Consider the following 22,929-nt stretch of genomic DNA (forward strand, 5'->3'; position numbering starts at 1 on the left):
TTCAATATAATTAGAAAATTTAAGACAATCTTCTAAAATAACACCTAAATCACAAACTATTTTAACATGTGTAACTCACAAACCATTCATAGTCATAGGCAATAGAAGTGAGTAAAAAAAGCAAGTCAGTCTGGAGGCTGCTACAATCATTGATAGATTCCTATATTTTATAGATCTTTATATCATCTGCAAAGGTTAATCAAGAAGAATAATCACAGCAGAAGAGCATTAAGACAATATAAAAAGGATATGACTGAGAATACTTAATTTCCTCTGTTTCTTTTGCACATTGTTTTTTTTTTTAATTTAAGAATTGAGTTGCTTCACCTTAATTAAAACTAAACAAAAGATACCAGCCCTGATCTAGGCTCTTCATGCAGCATTAGAGTTAGATAAGCTCTTTTCAATTTTTTTTGGCCAACTTTAGTTGAATTCAATGTTGAGTTATCTAGGCTGAACAAACATAATACCTAATTTTCTCTTGTAATAATCCTCATTGTTACAGTTTAGTAAATTTTGCGAACTAGAGCAACAGGGAAGAATTAGTTATTCATTTTAATTATTGAAGCAACAATTTTACTTGCAGTTTAAAAAATAAATAATTACTGTTGTAAAAGGCACAAAAAATTAAAAATAAATAAAAATATTAAAGCTACTTTTCTTTAACTCTCCCTTCACATTTAAAGTTAATAACAAGATCATAAAAATAGATGAATATTGATAGGTACTTTTGTAGAGTATAACACGTCATGTAGTTTCTGTTTTCTGAGGGATCAAAATAGATTTTCATCATGAAACCTAGGTAAATTTCATTTTTTTTTAAATTTTAAATTGGAATCAAATAGTTCCTAAATGAGGATAATGTTGTTAAATACATTCTTGTTGGTTCAAGAACCAGTTCCTTTCGCTGATGATGGCGTGAAGAGACTATGCCAATGGGTGAAATGTAAGAAACCAGAAGAATAGATACCAAATGAACCCAGTAAAGTACAATAAAAGTATGTTATGGTAAATTCCAATAAAATCAGGCTAACATTAAATTCTATTAATTATAAACAAAAGAAGAACGTTGATATCTCCTGCAAGAAAAACCCGTTAGTAGTTTAACGATCCTTGTTTCCTGTCGGTCACAGTATTTTTAAAAAAATAAAAAATGAGGTCAAATAGCTGTTGGATTCTTCTTGAAGTTACAGAATACGTTCGTTTAGAAAATAATCCTATCGGTTGGCACCATCTCTTGGCTACTGAGGCAAGTTGACCCCTTGCATAGCGCCACCGACTCAAACCGACCGAACCCCGTCGGCAGGTAGCAGGGTCCGTCAGTACTCGTTTAGTCTCCAGTCCGGAATGAACGCCAGCCTGGGCCCGAGGCTGCTCAAGGCATGCGGGAAATTTCTTCCTGCTTCGAAGCGTGACTTGTGCACTCGGTTGACCCGGACCGGCTCTCTTGGGGACGCATACCTCAAGACGAAGCAGAAGTGCGAATGTGAGTAGCCTTGGAGCGATAGGTCCGCCTTGACCTGTACATGCTGTATTAATAGTTCGTTTTCAGCCAAGAAGCTACCTTTGGACGTGGATCCAAAAGGGGTTTTTGCCTGCAATGAGCTTGATCTCAAAGAAGTCAACATCTATGGATTTGACTACGACTACACCCTGGCTGTGTACAAAGATTCGATGGATTTGCTTCTTTACAACCTAGGAAGAGAAACTCTTATCACCAAATGCAAGGTATTTTTAAAACTACTAAAATAATTATCAAAATTAGGCAATTTATTAACCAAAAATTCGTTTTATAAGATTAATAATCCATCAGAAAAAAAATTTCTTTCGTTGCACAAAATTATATATTTTTATCTATAACAGCCTTTTTTGTTTGAGCTTTTATTCATAAGTATGCTTTGCAGGTCTTTTACTCAATTTCTCACGTCAAGAACTACCAAGTATTTTTATGTTTCTTTGTTTAAATTTTAGAATTTTTAATATGTATGTTGACGATTTATATTGATGAAAAATGTTAAACAATAACTACTTAAATGAATTATTTAACAACATAATATTCATAGGCTTTTAGAAGCTTAATAATTAGGTAAATGAAATTATAAAAAATAAGGTTTACGTATCCAGTTATTTTATGGCCCGTGGTTTGGTGACAATTTTGCGTTGTAAAAATATTGATTAGCATGTTTAAAGAAATCAAAATGTAATTATTTTTTACATTATGGTTTATTTAATTGCAATCTGATATTTTTGATTTTCGTTTTCATAAAATTAAGTTTCACTATTTTTCCATAAAAATTACTTTTGCCGAAAATTATAACGAAAATGTTTTAAACTGAATGAATTTAACAATTAACAAAATATTTAGAATTGTATATTGAAAAGCAATCAAACTTTTCAAAAAGTATACAAAAATATTTTGTAATTTAATGTGTTCAAAATTTTTTGAGTATACTTTTGTTGAGAAATATTGGACCGTCATTTAAACAGAGAAATCGTGAAAATCAAATATCCTCTAGCTATACCAAGTTAAATTTGTTTGTTAATATAATAACAAGTTGTCTTGGTTAACGATAAAACATTGTGATCCCAGGTTCGTAAGATCGTTTTACGTTTGTTGACTAAAATCCACTCGCCAATAAAATAAGTACAGATTATAAAAAGCAGAATTGCCAGATTAAATAATTTTATTGATTTTTAATAATGAAAAATGTTAAACAATAGCCTCCATGAGAGAAATATTTAAACATTTATAAAAAAAGTTGGTATTTGTAAAACTTCAGAAATAATTTTCAAATATATGCAAATCGTTCAACAATACGACCTATCGCACGTAAAATCGGGAACCTTCGCAAATACCCAGAGAAAAAAAAACCCGGCCAATTTTATTGTTTATTTCAGACTACGCGTATTTTTATCATTGTATTAATTACACACTTACACTTATTTTAATGTTAACCAAAGTAAACGATTTTTTGATGATGTCCATCCTGATTTTGTGGAACTGCATAATAAGATGACGGGTAGGAAATAAATTGTCTTTTCCATAATTGGTACTTAATAAGTCAGACGCGTTTCGGTCTAATTAAACTATCTTCAGTGACTTTTTTTAATATAAAGTCGATAATTAGACAGACTACTCGCCAAGTCGCCAAGTGTAAAAAAACCTTCAAACCACTTTATGTAAAAAAAGTCACTGAAGATAGTTTAATTAGACCGAAACGCGTCTGACTTATTAAGTACCAATTGTGAAAAAGACAATTTATTTCCTACCCGTCATCTTATTATGCAGTTCCACAAAATCAGGATGGACATCATCAAAAAATCGTTTACTTTGGTATACGATATGAGTTAAGATATATTAGACAGAAACGTACAAAATCGGAAATAGTTTTGAGTTAAAAGTTAACTAACAATTATTTCCTAGTGTTGCTATAACGTGCTCCTCTGACCTCGCGGATGACCTTAAGACTCCGAGACATCGAGTAAATAAGCGATCGGATTATTCGACTTGTGAGACAGAATCCCATTATTCAACAAGAGTCTCTTTACCATAATCCATAAATCTATGAGATCATATCAGGAGAACGTGCTGGCCAATTTATTGTGGTAATCCTTACATCGCCAAGAGGGTGCCAATCGAGCTAAATGCGGTTGAGCATGCAGTGGCATGAATTTGTCCCCAATAAATGGTACGAATAGGACCACAGCTTCCAGAAAATTTATTTTATTTAATTTATTTCTTGAGATTGTCGAAATTGCATTAAAAATTATTAATTAAGGAGATATTAAGAAAATTGTTTGAATTAATATTTCTCTCTCTCTCTCTCTCTCTCTCTCTCTCTCTCTCTCTCTCTCTTGCTAATTATTCCGTTTTGCATTTATTCACAAATCGTCGTTCGTCGATCAGAAAAAATACCAAATTACAGGTCAAGCTCATTATCTTATCTCTTTAATAGGAAATCGGTGTTCAAAAAAACTCTTTTTGTTTGGCAACCCATCGGAAAACAGCAGGACGCATTCAAGAACACGACGATAGGGAATGTACAATTTAAACTTGTATTTAGTAATTTATTTTAAGCGCTAAAATCCATGGTCATACCGGTTGGACCGGTCGAGCCAAGGCACAAACAGTGAAAATATATAAAAGAACATTTCAGCCTCGAAGAAATAATGCCGATAAATAAATATTAGCTCACTTCAACAATTGAAGTTTTATGTTAGACAAAAAAGAAAACACTCATAGTTTTATTAAATGGCGACAATAAAACATGTTTCTCTTTAATTATTGTTAATAACTTGATTGAATGGGAATCAAGGTGAAAATTCACTTCAATTTTTCTGTTCGTGAATGAAATGTGCACAGACAGAATTACTGAGAAAAATAGAGTGTATATTAGTAAAATGTATAATTTCCCTAAAAATTATTATATGGATGTTTCCAATTACTTGCCAATTATACACCAACTGGCAAAAAATTCCACCTATACCGGTACCCATATAACTTGTTTTGTATATATTTTTATATATTAATCAAAGTCTCACTTTTTTAACGTTTAATAATTGAGTCTTTGTCTAAAACAGTAAAAAAATGTAAATTGCTAAAGGAAAAAACGGATAGATAACAGATTTGTTTTAGATTTTTAATTAACATTTTAATATCGTGTATTTCCTCCTCTTGCCTTAATTACGTCTGGAAGACATCTCGGCATATTTTATACCAGTCTGAAAATGACTCTTTGCAGGTTAGCCCATTCTTCAAGAACGAGACCTTTCAAGATCGTGGAGTGTATCAGGAAGTGATGGACGTGCTCATATTCATCTTTTGTGTTTTGTCTTAACTTTTATCCCATAAATGGAGAAGGTACGTTTGTACTAAGCGAGCGACATGTGGACGGGCATTATCGTGCATTAGAATAGTCGCTGATGTTCCAAACTTTCATCCACATAACGAGTGGCCATCAAAGACCACGAACAACAACCAACTGTGTGCGACTCTCCATTGAAATTTCCTCCCACCATCACTGAGCGTTAAAAGGTCGGCTCTGGGAAAAATTACAAGCTTCGTACCTTTTAGTTCTCCTTTTCCACACTCTTTCACGCCAATCTGGAGATCGTAGAGCAAATCTACACTCCTCTGTACCAAGTACAGGACACCATTCGTCCAAAGACCAATGGCTGTGTTATCAAGCCAATGGGAGCCTTGCAACTCGGTGGTCAATTCTGGTCCTCTTACGGGGCAAAAAACCATCGGTCCATACTGATTTAACCTTCTTCGAGCAATGCGTTCAGAAATTTGGACACCTCCAACTTCCTAGAGCTGATGAATCGCATGAATTTAAGCACATATTTATTTAAGTAAGCTGCCGGTTTCGCAAAATTCAAGAAAGTCGTAGACGATATGTTATGCATATGGCCGGGAACATTAGAGGATCTCAAAGAATTCCTTCAACTAATTAATTCTCTACACCGTAATATAAATTTTACATTGGAAATTAACAAAGATGGTTGTTTGAACTTTTTAGTAATAAACAACCTAATAGAAATAGATGTATTCACTATTAGGGGTTCACTTTTGCAATTCACGTCGAGAGACGTGGTTGTAGAAGTCCTTCAACCTGATGATGAGCTAAAGGGCTCGAAATCCGGATCGTTGCAAAACAACTTACTGTGAGTAGGAACTATATTTTTAAAAAGGGTTGAACACCACACTCTCTATCATTTATCATTTCTATTGAAAAATCCTTTATCCATAGAAATGATAAATGATGGAGTGAGTGTGGTGTTCAATACTTTTAAAAAGGATAGTTCCTACTCACAGTAAGTTGTTTTTGCAACTATCCGGATTTCGAGCGTTTTAGCCCATCATCAGGTTGAAGGACTTCTACAACCACGTCTCTCGACATGAATTGCCAAANTTAATCTAATTATTTTAATTGTTATTATTTTTATAGTAATTTATAGTACTATTAAGTATTTACTATTCTAATATTTATTTGTGTTATAATTTCCGCGTTTCAGTTTTTTCGCGAACAGAAAAATTGATCTAGCTTTTATGTACAATATTGAATAGGTATGTAATGAATACGATGGCCTTATTGGAGAGGTATTGAAAATTTTTAGTAGTAATAAGGACAAAACATGAATTTTTTTATTTGAGATGCTGGGTGGTATGTTAAACGTCAGAAAGTGAAAAAGCTTTGGGAGGGACTGATAATTGTATGGGAGAGGGCAATGTTGTGTTATATTGTGAGGTAGATCAATAATATTTATCCAGATTCAATGTTCCAGATAAATAGTGTAAAAATAGCAGAGAGAAAAATCATATTTTACATTTCTTTTTGCAATATTTATTAAGTCTAACTTAAAAAAAAGATTCCTTTAACTTTATAGTTTACATCTAATTAATTATTAATCACCCTGTTTGTAAAGTTTGTTATACTATTTGCAATAATCTTGAACAAAAATTCTATCAAGCGAGTCTTCGTATTTTTTTATGTTTGCTCTCTTCCTTCAGTTTGCTCTCTGGATTGCTGTTACGTGATACGACATGAATTTCTCTAATTTGACGGCATCCGATAAAACGGAATTTATTGAACGAACACAACCCCTTGAAAGATAAATCCCGATCTCGACAGTAGAAGAAACGAATCCTTATTGAAGAAGTTGAGGTTTAAGTTCAACTGTTACCAACGCAGATACTTAATTTTTTTGTACAATTGTTAAATGCCTCTGGCAAAGCAAAATAAAAACTAATTTAAGTTTTTGCACTGATATATTCAGGTAGTTGATTTATACTAAAAATTTTCTTACAATTATGAACTAAAAGGTAGTTAAGATAATGTTTTTCTCATTGCTCATCAAAATATAAGGAGCTTAACAATGAGATTTAACATTTTCCTAGTCGAATTGAAAGGTAAATTAGAAGTTTTGACTGATTTTACCATTTTGTCAGAGATTTGGGTCAGTGAAGTTGATATCTGATTGCATTTTATTAAAGGATATATAAAGTATTTTTCAAGACTGAGAACATGCTATTGCTGGCCATGAAGCACAATGTTTGTTACTTTCAACAATGTCTGACTAAATTAGTAAAAAACTAATTGGAATTTACAGAAATATTCCTGTTCGTATAGGAACAGTTTAATGAGGAGTTCTATAAAATTCTGAAGAATGAGAAGACTAATTTAATTGTGATGGCGAACGTTAATATGAATTAATAAAAGTATAAAATAATGGAAATGATGATATAAATGTCATGGGTTACCATAGACTGCAAAGTTTAGTTAATTCTGCTACTAAACTTCAACATTCTTTGTTCATTTATTTGTTCGACTTAAGACTCCAAGTTTGACCTTTTGTCCGACATCTCGATATTACTGATGACTCCAAGGTAACTTTAAAAATCTTTGAGCTGAATACACTATTTACTTCCGATAGACATCTCTAAATTAGTTAATTATATAAGAAGGGAATTATTGGAAGACAGTTTACTTGAAGGACATCCCAATTTAAACCTTGAATTTCTGAGATAATTCTATCACAAATAAAACATAATAAATAACTTGTATGAAAAAACTTAAAAAAATTCCGAATAATCTAAAACTAAAACATACTTATATATTTCTAAAAAACAAAATTAGGCGAACATGAGACACATCTCACGATGAATATTATAAAAGTAAACATGAAAACTGTTGTGGAGATAGTAGGAAATAGTAGAATTTATTACAAGAAATAACAAAGATGTCTATTTGTTAACTTTCAATTACAATAAGAGCATTGCAGCGTTTTTCCGCAAAATCTAAAAAGTGCAGTTGTTATACTTGTTCATAAGAAGGGGAACCTATCACATTAAAAATTATAGTCCCATATCGCTATTTACAATATTTTATAAAATCCTAGAAAAACTCATTAAAAAAAGGTTATTACGATTTTTTTTAAAATAATATTTTAAATAAGAGGCAATTTGGCTTTCAAAAATCACGTGGATGCGCTCGTCAATTTTTTGACCATGGTCTATAAAGATTTGGACAATGGTACGAAGGTAGAGATGGCCTAGATCATGAAATTTTAATTCAAAATTTGGATGACTTAAGAATACTGGGTGTTTCATTAAAATGATTACATTTGTATCTTTCAGAATGAAATCAATGTGTACACTATTGGAAGTTGCCTGAGCATATTGTAGAGATAAACTAGACATTGGGGTTCCACAAGGCTTCGTGTTAGTTCCCTTTCTCTTTTTAGTGTATGCAAACGAAATTTTGTGCAGTAAAAATCTAAAAGGAGCATTAACTACCTATGAAAATGTTATTTCTACTCAGTACACAGATTCTTGGAAGGATGTAGACGTAACCCGATTCATGTAACCCTTGCATGCGAATGCAGAGGCAAATATATCAGAAAGACAGGAAGAAACATAAAAAAAACAGATACAAAGGACAGATAAAATCGTTTAGGGACTGGGAGGGAAAATCAAACTATGAAACTCACCTCGCAGAAATATTCAGGAATTGTCAACAAAAATGACAAGCATAAAACTGCAGCACGACATAAAAAGTACGAAAAATGAATATTCGACAACTGGAAAATATACACAAATCACATTAACGGTAAAAAAATCTAACACAATTTAATGACAAACATACATCGTTTACACCATTCAAAACCCAGTACCATTTAGAAAGGACCGGCGATCACAAAAACAGATTGAAACTACAAAAAACTCAGACAATCCACCAAATCCACCGACAAACAAAGATAACGCCGACACAACACTCCTCGCTAACTCTCACTACCTTATAAAAGAGACGACTTAAAAGAATCATACAAGACACTGAAAATGGCGAAATAACGAAATACGTCTAAAGGCCAACCCTGTGAGGATAGACCAAAAAGATCGGTAACGATCAATCTACAGGTTCATCTCCCCGTAGACCCCAAATGTAAATCTCACAAGACCCTGTTTGTTTATGCATTATTAATGAATATTCCATCACATAATATTACTGTTTGGTCGTGCGAATCATTTTGGTGTGCCTATGCTAATTGGTTTAGTTACAGTTTTACCAACCAGAGAGGCTAGGCAGAAGAAATCTCACGAAGTATAGTTTCGATTTAAATTTTTTTTTGTAATCATACCTAGTTTTCCAAGAAAGATCATTTACAACAAATATTGTAAAAATTATGGTGTTGCTCTTAAGGGAAGCTCTTAAGGGCTTAAGGCCTTCTGTTTTTCTTAGTGGCATTATCATTATCTCCAAGAACATAATAAACAAGTTTTCTTTCTTTCTGTCTTTATTTAATTCGTTTCAATTTATAAGATTTATCTTGTTTTTATTTTATTCACGGTAAACCTTTAAACCTTTAATCTTGATAAACAGCTAGGATAGGCAAATCAAAATGACCGGAAACGACCAAGCCACTGGCGACTTAAATTCGTCATCTTTTGCTCGAAACAAACCTAATATCAGTTCCATTTTCATTTCAATTCAAAACAAATAATTTTACTTACTGTGGCTGATGTCAAATATTAAATTAATGTATTTTCAATTTTGTCGATTTCGGCCCGGAAAAAGTTAAAACCAATTTTTGCATTGGCAAGAACGTTCGGGAAAAAATCTAACGATATATCTAATTTTAAAACAGCAGTTATTTTTGCATTAAAATATGACGTTTGGAAAGCATGGATGTTTAGAAGCAAAATGAAGCATGGGCACAAACAAACTTTTGCCAGATCATCATGGAAAAGTGCCAGCATGGACATAACTCCAGTTTTCCTTTATTATTCCTTGAAAACATTTGGTTTTGATAATTGGAGATTTGTGGTCAGAATCCTACTTATTATTTAAATTGTGGTTTTAAATTTGTTCCTTTTTATGTTTTAACTCTTTTCGTTTTGCAAATGCTTCTTTCTAGTGGAATCAAATGAAATAAAAGAAACGGCACAATCCAAGGGAAATTAAATTACATCTGGCAAGCCATTACCGTTGCCTGAGAATACAATAGGTTCCTTTGATTTCTTGACAAAAGACTTAATGAAATGAGAATTTGTATAACTTGCCTCCTGATTCAATCAAGGATCGTTTTTACACCTTTACAAAAACGTGTTTTAATTTTGTTTTAGACCGTACAAAACTATTTATGGAATGTCACGATTAAACTATAATTAGTTTTAAACGAGTGCTCCGTTTTCTTACATTATGACAATTGTGTTAAAAACGAATACGATCGTTATAAAAGGTGCCGGAACAACCGCTTGAGGGGTCGAAAAAGGGAGACATTATGTTCATCTGCGCAGCATGAAATCATGTCGGAAAATATAACTCAGTTGGTTATAGGTATACAAAAGTACGAAAGATCAAGGAGGACACAGTTATACCACGAAAGGTTCGGCGTCAAGGCAGTCGAAATGCATTGCATACAAAAAAAAAACCATCCAACCAACCATCATCCCTAAAAAAAAAATAATAATAATAATAATAATGGTATAGAACGAGCGAAAGATTGGGGTGGGTAAACGCTACGTTTTAATCGAATTTTTCTTTTCTCTCACTATTTTCTCAGTTTAAACGTTAAGAAACCATGTCATCTTTGGAAAGTGAACGTTTTTTCTACAAGTAAGTTTAATTTAAAATTTGTAAATTCCTGTCAGTTCTTATTTTAATCCGAAATTTAGCTAATTTATCCTTTTTGTTCTGTTTACAATTGTGAAAGGTTTTCAACATGGACGGTCTTTCTTTACTAATACTAAATTTTAAAAAAGAAGTTATTTTCGCATTAAAATACAACTTTTGGAAAGCAGGGATGTTTAGAAGCAAAATAAAGCGAGGACACAACCTTGCTGTCCATGCCAGACCATGGAAAAGCGCCAGCATGGACACAACTCCAGTTTTCCTTTATTATTCCTTAAAAAACATTGTGTTTTGAAAACTGGAGATTTGTGGTCAGAATCCGAGTTATTAATTAAATTATGATTTTAAATTTGTTCCTTTTTATGTTTTAACTATTTATGTTTTGCAAATGCTTCTTTCTAGTGGAATCAAATAAAATAAAAAAACTCCAAGGGAATTTAAATTATATCTGGCNCTCACTCTCACTCTCTCACCCCCATTCGCACTCTCTCACCCTCACTCGCACTTTCTCTCCCTCACTCTCACTCTCACTCTGTCACCCTCACTCTCACTCTCACTCTCTCCCCTCACTCTCATTCTCTCTCCCTCACTCGCACTCTCTCTCCTTCACTCTCTCTCTCTTTCTCTCTCTCTCTCTCACTCTCTCACCCCCACTCGCACTCTCTCACCCTCACTCGCACTTTCTCTCCCTCACTCTCTCTTACTCTCACTCTCACTTTGTCACCCTCACTCGCACTGTCTCACCCTCACTCGCACTTTCTCTCCCTCACTCTCACTCTCCCTCGCTCTCACTCTCTCTCCCTCACTCTCCCACCCTCACCCTCACTCTTTCTCCCTCACTCGCACTCTCTCTCACTTTCTCTCTCTCACTCACTCTCTCTCTCTCCCTGTTTTCTAGAAAAGAGATTCATTATGCGTTCGACTGATAAAATGTTCCAATCAAATACCAATTAGCCTTTATCAGAGCTAAACTTAAGCTGTTTTAATCAGCCTTTTAATCAGCCCTTCTCAGGGCTAAGCCCGACTAAAATTGTAGTGACTGCCGACGGCAACTGTCTATTTAGGGGTTTGTCGTTGTGCATTTACGGACTGGAAGATATTATGGAAAGCGTTAAGCGAGTGGAAACAATATTGCAATTTCGTTGTAGGCTAAGATCTTTATGGTAAAATCATTTGAGTACGAATGTTTCAAGTTAAAGGTAGCCATGGTGGCCACCGCGAATCGCCACCGAGCCTAAAACAAGAGTTTAAACATTTTTCGTGTTAACCACTATCGGCGATTTTTTCATCAATTTATACGGGAGGTGGATCTAATGGTCACTACGACATGTTATTTTTCAATAAAATGTCGAATGATAATAATCAAGGTCTAAGACAATCGCCCCCATATTCAAAAAAGAAAAATTGCATAATATGCAATATACAAAAAATTAAAGACAAAGAAAAGCCCATTATTTGGAGAGATAAAAGGCAATATTACGATCGATGTCGAATATTTTGATTTAGAATATATGGATAGAATATTATTAGAATTATTATTACAATATTATATTAGAATATATGCACGAGCTCAGAAAGTGAAAGATGTTTTAGAGCTTATTCAACCTATGTATTATGAACAGCAATCCATATGCTGAGCATTATAAAAATCTTACAAATTCCCAATTCGAGCATTGATAACGAGGTGTTTTTACATTTCTACATGAAATTAATGGATCACCTGGGAATTTTTAATAAACCAACATGTAATGAGCTTGAAGCAATTGATACAATGCGAAATATTAACTGGGAATAAAAATGGGAGATATTGTGCACATCCCTCGAGTATATTTAGACACACGAGGATATACCGAAATGCCCTTTTTTCGAAACGGTTGCAATTCCCAGTCTGTCTAGCATTTGCTATGACCATAAATAAGACACAGGACAAATTTTTGAGAAAATAGGTTTGATTATAAATTCAAAAAACGCAATATTTACTCATGAACAATTTTAGGTAGCCCTGTCGAGGTGTACGACAAATATGGGCATTAAAATAGAATGCAAATTAAAAGAAAAATGCATAGAAAATATTGTTTTCGACGAATCTTTGGAATAGTGTAAAAGTTATTTTTTCTGCCAAAAATCAACAGGTGCGGAAGTTTTTGAGCTTATTTATTTGGAGTTGCTCTTTTTGACTCATTTGAAAAAATCTGATAATATAAAACTAGCGGAGGGATTCCGTTCACCAACCCCCGGTCCGCCACACGGCAGCTAACGCCTGCTAGCTTTTTCGCGAGAGGATGAGTGGCCAATGAAAAAGAAGGCGCGTTTATGCCGTGATAATATAAACGATAATATAATATATTTGATATCAGCCTTTGATAATATAATTAATTATTAAAAAAATTAAGGAAAAGGCTAATACGAAAGAAAATTACACCCGGTACTTTGATCAAGTTTTAGAGGAATATACGCCTCATCATCAGGACTTTTTATTGGGCAATCGGACAGAACGGGTTGTATATCTCGTACATCTGCTAGGAAGTTCGGTGTTTGAAACCAAAAGTTTCATTTTTCATATTTTTACCCTGTGAACTGTTAATATTAGTTTTAGCCCAAATTTTCATTTTACAGGGCATTTTATTCCTCGAAAGCTTGACGAAGGAACGGTTTTTCTTGTCTTTCAAATTGGCTTTAAGCTTGATTTTTAATACAAATTTATACAATAATTTTTAGATATCAATTTTAGAGTGATGGAGAGAAAATTCGCTATTTTTGTTCATCAGTGCAAACCACTTTTTTCGATTCAATTGGGGACGAGTAATTGGTGGGAATTGACCTATATAGTCTAGTCAAGGAAGCAGGCCTTAGTTGAGGGATTCCAATTTCATCAAATGAATTGGTTGGAAAAAGTATGGGCGTTTAAACATCGATTCCATTCCACGTCTTTCATATTGCAATAATTGGTTGGTTACTACGGCTCTTTGGAGAAAAAAATAAAAATAAATAAATAAAGTTCAACAACATTAATGGCATATATTGACTTTTTATCTCAACCAAAACCTTACATAAAAAGAATAATTAATTGAAAGAAGTAACTTGGTCAATTGACCACTAAAACGTAAGTGGATTAGTAATTAATTACATATTTTGTCACGTAACGAATCTGCCATCCGAACTCCAAAAAACCTATGAAAATTGCCGTAACGGTTTTTTTCAGTTCCTATTTGGAAACAGAAACTTCATAAGGTAACAAACGTCATGGTCATTTTAAGCAATATTGTACAAGTTTATGGATCTTTACCCCATACACAGTTCAAAGAATTAATGTCTATAGATGAAAACTAGCTAATTGTAAATCCCGGAGGTGGCTCCTTCTAAAATACAAAACGCATGGCGTCTTTTATCGCCAACAGCCTAAAAAAGGCGTACACCTGCATAGAACACAGAGATAGTCCTTTCAATATTACAACATGCAAACTTGTCAATAAGTATCAAAAAGATATACTCCACATCCAAATAAATAACTGCGTTTGAAAGCTAAACAATTTAGTCCGTAAAATGAAATTCGTACTAAGTAATATGAAAGAAGTTTTTCCTAAGCAACTGTAAAACACATTTATAAAAATCAGCAACAATTTTGTGACAAAGCGGGAGTTCAAGCCGTTTGCATTCCATAAGAGGAGAGTTACAGGGTGATGAGATGGCATTAAGGGTCTGTTTGCGAAACGGGTGAGACAAGCTTCTCAACGATGGTTGTAAGAAGAGAGATTAGAGGGCTGATGAGAGAGCAGAATTCATTGATAAAGGTGGACATTATTGAAGTGAGGTCTGAAGAAGTGGGAAGAGGGATGAAAGAAGGAATTGGGTTCGGCTGTAGTTGTGACTGAGTTGGTCCTTGGACGGCTTGGGTGTAGCTAGCACTGTTTCGACGAGCGCGATCAGACCTTACTTGCTGTGGTGGTGGTGGTGGTGGAGGAGGTGGAGGAGTACTAGACTGGTGTCTTGATTCGGAGGAATTCTGTCTTCTTAGCCTTTGTAAATCTTTGTGTGTCATGATGCATCCTCTGTAGTTGGCTGGATGATTACCATTGCAAAGCGAGCAAACAGCTGGAGTTTCTTTTGATTTAGTACAATTTTCGCTCCAATGATACCATGCGCATTTCACTCACTGTGGTGCATGGTTGCAATATGATCTGGTGTGTCCGTAATTCGGACAGCGCTTACATTGCGAAATTTTTTTATTTATGAACGGTTCTTCTACTCGTATACAACAACCATAGAGATGGGTAATCATAAATATATCCTGATTATTTGGTGAAGGTTTGAGGTCCAAAAAGAAAAGCGGCAGTTTGATTTTTGCACAGATTGGATGTTGGTTATATTTCGGACTTTGAAATCAAGTTCTTCTACTTCTTTTTCTATTTCATCTGGCGGGATGGAGGATGAAGATTTCTTAATACAACTCTAAATGCACGTTCCTCTTTTAATTGATAAGTGTGTTTAATTATTTGTTTAGTGGTTATAACTTATTCCAATTATTCTTTTTATCTAAGGTTTTTGGTTGAGATGAAAAATTAGTGTCACGAGCAGGATTCCAACCCACGACCTTCGGCTCAATAAGGCCACTGCTCTAACCGCTTGTGCTATCATGACTTCGATCCTTTCGGACACCAACTCCTCATCTCATCCTATAAATATCTTGAAAATGGCAAAAAAAAAGAGGGAGAGTATAGGCTTCTACTTGTTGACATTTTGAACGAACTGAAACATTGCTGTACAAACGTTCTTTTTGATTAACTGATCTGACACAAATATCTTGAGAAATTGAACATACCAAAAAGTTTCTTGGTATAAATTTTGTAAGATTGAAAAAAAAAATCTTAAAGCATATTTACAGATGGGGCAATAAAGGTCTTATATATGGTAGGCTGCGCATTGTATGACCCTCAATTAAAATTTGGAAAAATTCAAACTCCCCTCAAAAATGACACAGCAGAACTAGTGGTTATTCTAAAAATGTTACAATACTTTCAAGAAGTGAACCCAATGTCGGAAAAGTTGTGTATTTTGTCGGACTCTGGAAGCGCACTGGACAGTATTAGAAACTTAGGGATAAAATCAGGCAGCAACTATATTGCAGGACAAATTGTTAACAATTTAGAGACTATGAAAAGAGAAATGAAGCGACGATTTATTTCTGTTAGAGGACATTCAGGAATAAAAAATAATGAGATGGTTGATAGTTTGCAAAGAGTGGCGCAAAAGAGGGTAGTCTGTTAAATGTACCTATCTCCTGTGGAAATGCACAGACACCAGATTATGGAGGAATTGCAGCAGTCCTCAACAAGAAATCACACCATAAAACAATACTTGTATCATTTGTATTTTTATCAATAGGTACACTTAATTAGAGCAAAGGTTTTAGGGTTAAGAGGTTGAATAAATGAACAATTTCTTCTTTCACAATAGTTTTATGTTTGTTTACCCAAATCTATTTTTCTAACTTTGAATCGCTCATTAATAATTTATGACAAATTTTTACATATTTTTACTTTATCTGCCCCCTGGTTCCTATTGTTTGGTTTATCAAAGAAGCGTTTGCCATTAGGTAGGGTAATGTTTACGACCAGATGAGTTCATGATAATAAACAAGAGATCCATTGTGTATATTGTAAATAAATTTATTTAAAAATAAATCTTAGATATCTGTTTTAATGTAGAAAAAAGGGTGCTTGAAAAGCCTGTGGTATATATGAGAATAAAATTGATGTACATTACTCTGAACCAGCTGATATTGTCAAATAATAAAAGAACATATAAATTTTATCTTATTTTTTATATTTTTTTATATTTATAAATCATGGAAATTACATCCTATTTTCAGTTTATTATATCTTTTAAGTGATAATTTTGATCCTTTTTCAAATAAGTCTTGTGGCCAATTGTTTGGGAGTAAAAGTTATAATCAGGAAACTCCCAGTTTGCTTTTGCCCAATATTCAATTTCAGGGAATTATTTAAATGTCAAGTAACTATTTTAACTCTTGTAACTATTTCCCGATTAGTTGGTTGATGTACCTTGTTTTTTCTTTTTGAGCGATTCTGAGTCATTTCAGTTTGTGATCCTCAAAATCTGGCAAGTTAATATGTTTCCCATCTCTGATTTGCACAAGTGCAACCCAGTTTTGAAGGTCTATTTGAATGGGTTGGTCATAGGTGATGATTTGTAAGAAGTGCATGTCATCCTGTTGTATTTTTTAGTATATACATGTATATATTTTTAACCACATTTTTTACACCACAAGCTAATTAATTATTAACTAATTCACACCAATAATTAATATCAAATTAACAAATACTTGGCTTTTAAGACTTTAAGTTTATGCGTTTAGTAATGCACACTTATGACATTCCCCTGAGAACTAAATTACCATAAAACCTTTGAAACGAAGTGTAGAGTCAAAAGATCAGTTAAGGCCTCTGGCTAGGCATTTCAATTGTTGAATTGTATGAGGCTATGTCAACTGTATGTTATATGTTTTTGAAAAAAAGCCCATTTGTAAGTATGTTGGGTTCGAACCTGGGGGTCTTTACCTTGCAGTGATGGGTACTGTATCAATGCCTAAACCATTGCGGCCACCGACGCCCCATTATTTATCCGTAAATACAAGTTTGGTAATACATAATAAAAATAAATTCAGTTTCTGATAAATTATAAATATTCAGTAGTACTAATTTGATATAAATAAATTTAAGAAATATTAAAGTTGAAATTATTTTAAGTTCCCAATTGTAATTTAGAGGGCTTTCTTCAGCACATAACAATTTTTATAATGCTTTCTTTAAAAAATGTGGTTGAAAGGACGTACATTTTTGCATCTCAGATTATTTCAAATATATAAAGATTTATCTGAGTTTTAATCAATTTTAATTTAAACTATGTAATTAATGTTAATTCTGAAATATTGTTTTCTATTATTATATATTAATATTATTATATTACATACCATTTAATACAATAAATAATAACTATTCCTTACAAAATAAAAAATATTCTGACAATTGAGATGTCTGTGTTTTTATGAAAATTATATTACATAAAATGAACCAAATGAAAAAGCAATAAAATAAGATAACGAGAGAAAAAAGAAAGAAAGCGGTTGCTTGTTATTCAATGTTCTCTTCAGGCTTCAGACAGTAATCTCATCCAGTTAGGCCAAGAGAATTACTGCCAGCCTTAATACTATTCTCATTGATTGCCTCCTTACACATCGGATGACAACAAACATTACACAACTTATCTGCTATACAATCACTCTTTAAAAGAACAATTTAAACCGGCTTTGTATCTATTTATTTAAATAGATATTATGTTGAGATATGATCTAATTAATAGGTCATATATATGTTTGTTTGTGATTTGTAAAAGCATATAAAATAATGTGATATTCGACCTTTGATATTTATAACAACAAAATCAGTCTAAATTAAGAATAATACAGTTTTAAAAATAAATAATAGGAGGTGTTGCCAAAAAATAAATTATGCAACAGTTTTAATTTAATCTGTCAAAGGTGACCTACTGAAGGTTAAAAAAATATTTGTATCATCAACAGTTGGATTATTTCCAAATTCTCTCATACTTTGAGCTTTTGATTTATGGACTGTTGCACAATCGTTTTTTATTTTATTTTCCAGTACCCCAAAGGAATTGGAGAAATGGAATATCTACCCTCCTTTGCCATTCGAGGTCTCCATTACGACATTGAAAAGGGTCTCTTGATGAAGTTAGACTCGTTCCTTCAAATTCAGCTTGGTACTGTTTACCGCGGCCTCTCACCGGTCCCTGATGCCGAAGTCATGAAGATATACATGAACAAAACAGTTCCCCTTGCTTATGTCGAGAATCGGACTTCTCAGGTTAATTGAATTTTTCACTGTAAAATTGCATATGTTGAATTCATGAAAGCTTACATTAACAATTATTATACTTTCAATACCGTATTTTTGAACTAACAAATATTAATAATGATAGTTAATTCGTAGATAAAGACTAGGTTTTCTATAACTAGTTAGATCACAGGTTTCGATTGACTTGGTTAGCCATCCCGTTGTTTCATATTTAAAAAAAAGAATAATAATAATAATAACGCTCTAATTTTTAATAAACAAAAAATTTACATACATTTAATTTTATTTCATTTATTTATTTTGTTATTGGAATACACAGTACAAGTCAATCCTAACTATAATTACTGTTAAAATTATATTCAGTAAATTTACAATTGACTTCTATTTTTTCTTCTATCCCATGCTGGATTTACATCATGCATATTTTGATTTTTTTTATTGCATGAAGCAGACAACACCTGAGCCAAGCAATATTGCTATAAAGGGTTCACAAACCAAGAACACAGAACAACAGAGTACCGTTCAGCACAAGGTAGGTTCTTCAGTTTCCTGACAATCAAACCAATAGAACACCAAAAAAGAAAAGAAAATATATATACAACACCAAATGAAATAGGCAAACATCTGGGTGGCTACAAGTCAAAGTATGGCACTATCGACTTAAAGTCGTTTAGAATTATAGTTTGCAAGTTAGAACAAAATAGTACTATTTTGCATTAATTATTACAATTTCTTTAATATTTAAACAAAAATTATGCATGTTTGCATATTTAATTTAGTACCTAAAACCAAATAAACCCTGATCTTTGAATGACTAGAGCACTTAGATATTTAAATTGTGACAGCATACAATTACTTTTAATTGATTTTCTAAAATTTGTTTGATTTTTTCCTTTCTTTAATTTATATCACTGGCTGGCGAATGGTGGACGTTGCAACAATAGATGAAGGTAATGAACGCATGGATTTTTAGCTCATTTGTGTGCATGTGCGATCGAAACTCTAACTTTGTAATACCATCCCAAACCATTTTTCGTTTTTTTTTTCCACTCTTGTACTTTATACATTTAAACTTTAAAATATATTTAAAACCAGTGGGAGCTTTTTTGTCATTACTTTTTTTTAACCTAACTTATATTTTTGACAGAAAGTTCAGTTTTTTGGTCTTCATTCTAATGTTATGTTTTGTATGTTACTAATTGTAGTTTGTTTTTTCATTTGTTTTTAGCATAATACCTGATAAGGATCCCAACGCTATTCAAAGTTGTTTTTGAAAAGGTGATTTTATTCTCCCACACTGTTCTTGACTTAACAAACTAATTTTTAAATAATATCGATATGCACTTGTTACATCCAAAACCTATTTTATTTATTGATCACACAATTTTATTATATGGATGGTTTTTTATATGCTTAATTGCCTGGCTTTTGGTTATGCATTTACAATTTAATGTTTTGGCTGCTTGTTCAAATTACACTTATTAAAAAAAATAACTAACAACTAACTTAAAAAAATTGTATTCTTATGTTTATTGTGGTTTCTTTTATAGTATTTTTCAACAAAAATGGTACAACTAGCCGACTTATTTTCTGTGCCTGAAATGTGCTTGTTGTGCAATGTTACTGAATATTTTCAAAGGAATAAAATGGACTACCATCCTGACATACTGTTTAGGGACATAAAGGTATAAGTTGTTTAAAAAAAAATTCTAAAGATCATGGTCTAAAACCTTGTTATTTCTTATGTATATAGAAATCTTTTAGCTCTTGCCATCTCCTTATGCATCAACTAGTCCAACAAGATGTAGGAAAGTATTTGGATCTAAATCCTGGGCTGAAAGAATTGTTTCACAGGCTCGTCAGTGCTGGAAAAAAACTTTTTCTCATTACAAACAGCCCTTATCAATTCGTGTAAATATACAACTAGTAAAATGTAATATTTTCATAATGATCATTTTATTTTATGTAGAAATCGAGGCATGTCATATATGGTCGGCCCATCATGGGAAGAGTTTTTTGACCTTATAATCGTCCAAGCTAGGAAACCTCTGTTTTTCTCAGATGATACCTGCCCTTTGAGGATATATGATAAAACAGTCAATACTCATTATTGGAATAAAGTTTCCAAGATTGAAAAAGGTGTAATTTATTATGAAGTAGGTGTGATTATTATTATTTATTTGCTTGCACTTTTCTTAATGTCTCTTTGTTCAGGGGTCATTGCGACAGATGCAAGAACTGACTGAATGGAAGGGAAGTGAAGTTCTTTACTTTGGAGACCATCCTTATAGTGATTTAGCTGATGTCACTCTCGAACATGGCTGGAGAACTGGTGCCATAATCCAGGAATTAATGGTAATCAAAAATTATAAATCAACAAAAATATGATAAAATACCATAATTACCATTTAATTACAAAAAAAAAATATATATATGTATATATATTTTTCTATAAAAATTCTTATTGAATCCAAAAATCTACAAAAAGTATAAGAACGAGGCTATATTAGCAGCTGACTATCTACAATATAAATAGGCACAAGTATGTGCACTAGATGTAGTTTCAAATTTGTAGATTTCAAAATTGCACTCAGAAAAATTCAAGTTAAAAGAAAAATTGAACATCCATCTAGGAAATAAGTTTTGCAATGAACACCTTACCAAAATGTTTCAAACATTGGTATCTTATAGATAACAAACTTTTTATGTCATTTTGACAATTAATATTATTAAAAACTTGAAAGAATTTTCTGTGTATTTAAAAAAGTTAATTGGGAGATACTCAGGATGAGGCTGTGGTGATGAAGCGGTTAGAGCGTCCTAGGCTTATTTACCACATTAGGAGTTCTGGTCCAAATCCTGGCACAGCCAATGGAATTTTAATTGGTAATAATTGATAAAAGGTATTGTAAAGCAGATGGACCCCTTGTATGCCACACTCAATGAATAATTGCTCATTAAGCCCTCCTGTTGAAATCAATTAATTTTTAAAAAAATATTATTGACAGAATGACAATCTGTTATTACAACTGATGATGGAACGATGCTCAAAATTCAATTTTCCAGCATGAAATTAAAACTTTGAACAAGGAAGACTTCAAGAAGAATTGCAACTGGCTTCAAATGCTGACTCAGTTGATTGAAGAGCATCAAGACAGTGATGATCCTGAGGCAGGACAGATTCTTGGTTCTTGGATGCAAGAAAGAGACAAGATCAGGTACTACTTCAAATACCTCCTGACCTGGCAATTAATTTTTCAGTTTATTACTATTTTCAGACAAGATATAAAGAAAGTGTTCAACGAACAGTTTGGGAGTGTTTTCAGGACCTACCACAACCCGACTTATTTCTCAAGACGTCTGTTCAGATTTGCCGACATATACACATCCAGTGTCACAAACCTGTTGCAACATTCAGTCAAACATGTATTCTACCCAAGACGAGGTGTCATGCCACATGAATACAGCTCTTATTTTGTCTGAAATGCTCCGAAAATTTTTAATTCAAATTAAAATTTTCCAGAGTTGTAACTAGTGCCTGCAGAAATATTTTTTTTCTTCTTATACCGCCAATCTTATCTTTTTTTTACCATCTTAGGTGGATCTGCGATTATATATTTTTTAAAACGTAATTTTTGTTTTGTAAAAATTACTTTTAGTAAAATATATGTGATAGTGTTTTCAGAAAATAAATTTTTAGATGTGGCAAATTAGGATATATTATATTAAATTATGTCTTCACTTAAATTTAAACTTTTTTTAAAATTTATAATATTACTTTACAACATATGAATTATAGTGAAAAGAAGTCTCTGCCTTATGAATATATGATTATAACACCTACATCCAAGAAACATGTGTGTCATTATACATATGAATTATACATACTAGAATGTAATATTTAAATTTTTTTTGTAAATTTGAAATTATTGAATATATGTATATTTTTATTATATTATAAATGTAATTTATTTTTTTAAATGAAATAAATTTGAAATAAGACACTCATAAAAATGTTCTTTAAAATGCCTTTGTTCCCATTGATTACTTTTAACTTAATACTGCTCAGAAAAACGTTAGGATCAATAAATTCACTAATTTCGAAATTAGTGAATTTAATGATTTAAAAATGAAGTATACTTCACTAAAGCTCTCCGTAGCCATTTCATTTGTCGCCGAGAATCCAATCCGATTACACGACATTTGAAAAATGGCAAAAAGGAGGGAAAATTCAAAAGGTGGGGTTGAGAAGGGAAGTTAGTGTCCGAGTGGATCGAGGTCACGATAGCTCAAGTGGTAGAGCAGCGGCGTATCTAGCCGAAGGACATGGGTTCGAATCCTGCTCGTGCCATTGACTTTTTTATCTCAACTAAAAACGTTAGGATCAATGTTTTCTTTGA

At 32.7% G+C, this 22,929-nt stretch overlaps 1 protein-coding gene across 5 annotated transcripts; it reads left to right on the forward strand.

Annotated features, from left to right (window-relative positions):
• The first annotated feature begins 1,284 nt into the window (after positions 1–1,284).
• On the forward strand, positions 1,285–22,116 carry LOC106660860 (5'-nucleotidase domain-containing protein 3). 5 transcript variants are annotated; one of them, XM_014383857.2, is made up of 11 exons: positions 1,285–1,486; positions 1,553–1,728; positions 18,317–18,538; positions 18,978–19,061; positions 19,474–19,479; positions 20,080–20,214; positions 20,283–20,440; positions 20,499–20,685; positions 20,744–20,884; positions 21,596–21,747; positions 21,808–22,116. In XM_014383857.2, exons 1-11 carry the CDS (start codon positions 1,348–1,350, stop codon positions 22,010–22,012), a joined length of 1,605 nt encoding a protein of 534 aa, XP_014239343.1. In that variant the 5' UTR covers positions 1,285–1,347; the 3' UTR covers positions 22,013–22,116. The 5 variants fall into 5 exon arrangements, with proteins under 5 accessions (XP_014239343.1, XP_014239344.1, XP_014239345.1 ...); XM_014383858.2 differs by having other exon boundaries at positions 18,981–19,061; XM_014383861.2 differs by having other exon boundaries at positions 1,396–1,486; positions 1,542–1,728.
• Positions 22,117–22,929: the final 813 nt, after the last annotated feature.

This window comes from Cimex lectularius, unplaced genomic scaffold (genome assembly GCF_000648675.2).
Source record: "Cimex lectularius strain Harlan isolate CLEC.00 unplaced genomic scaffold, Clec_2.1 scaffold65, whole genome shotgun sequence".
NCBI lineage: Eukaryota > Metazoa > Arthropoda > Insecta > Hemiptera > Cimicidae > Cimex > Cimex lectularius.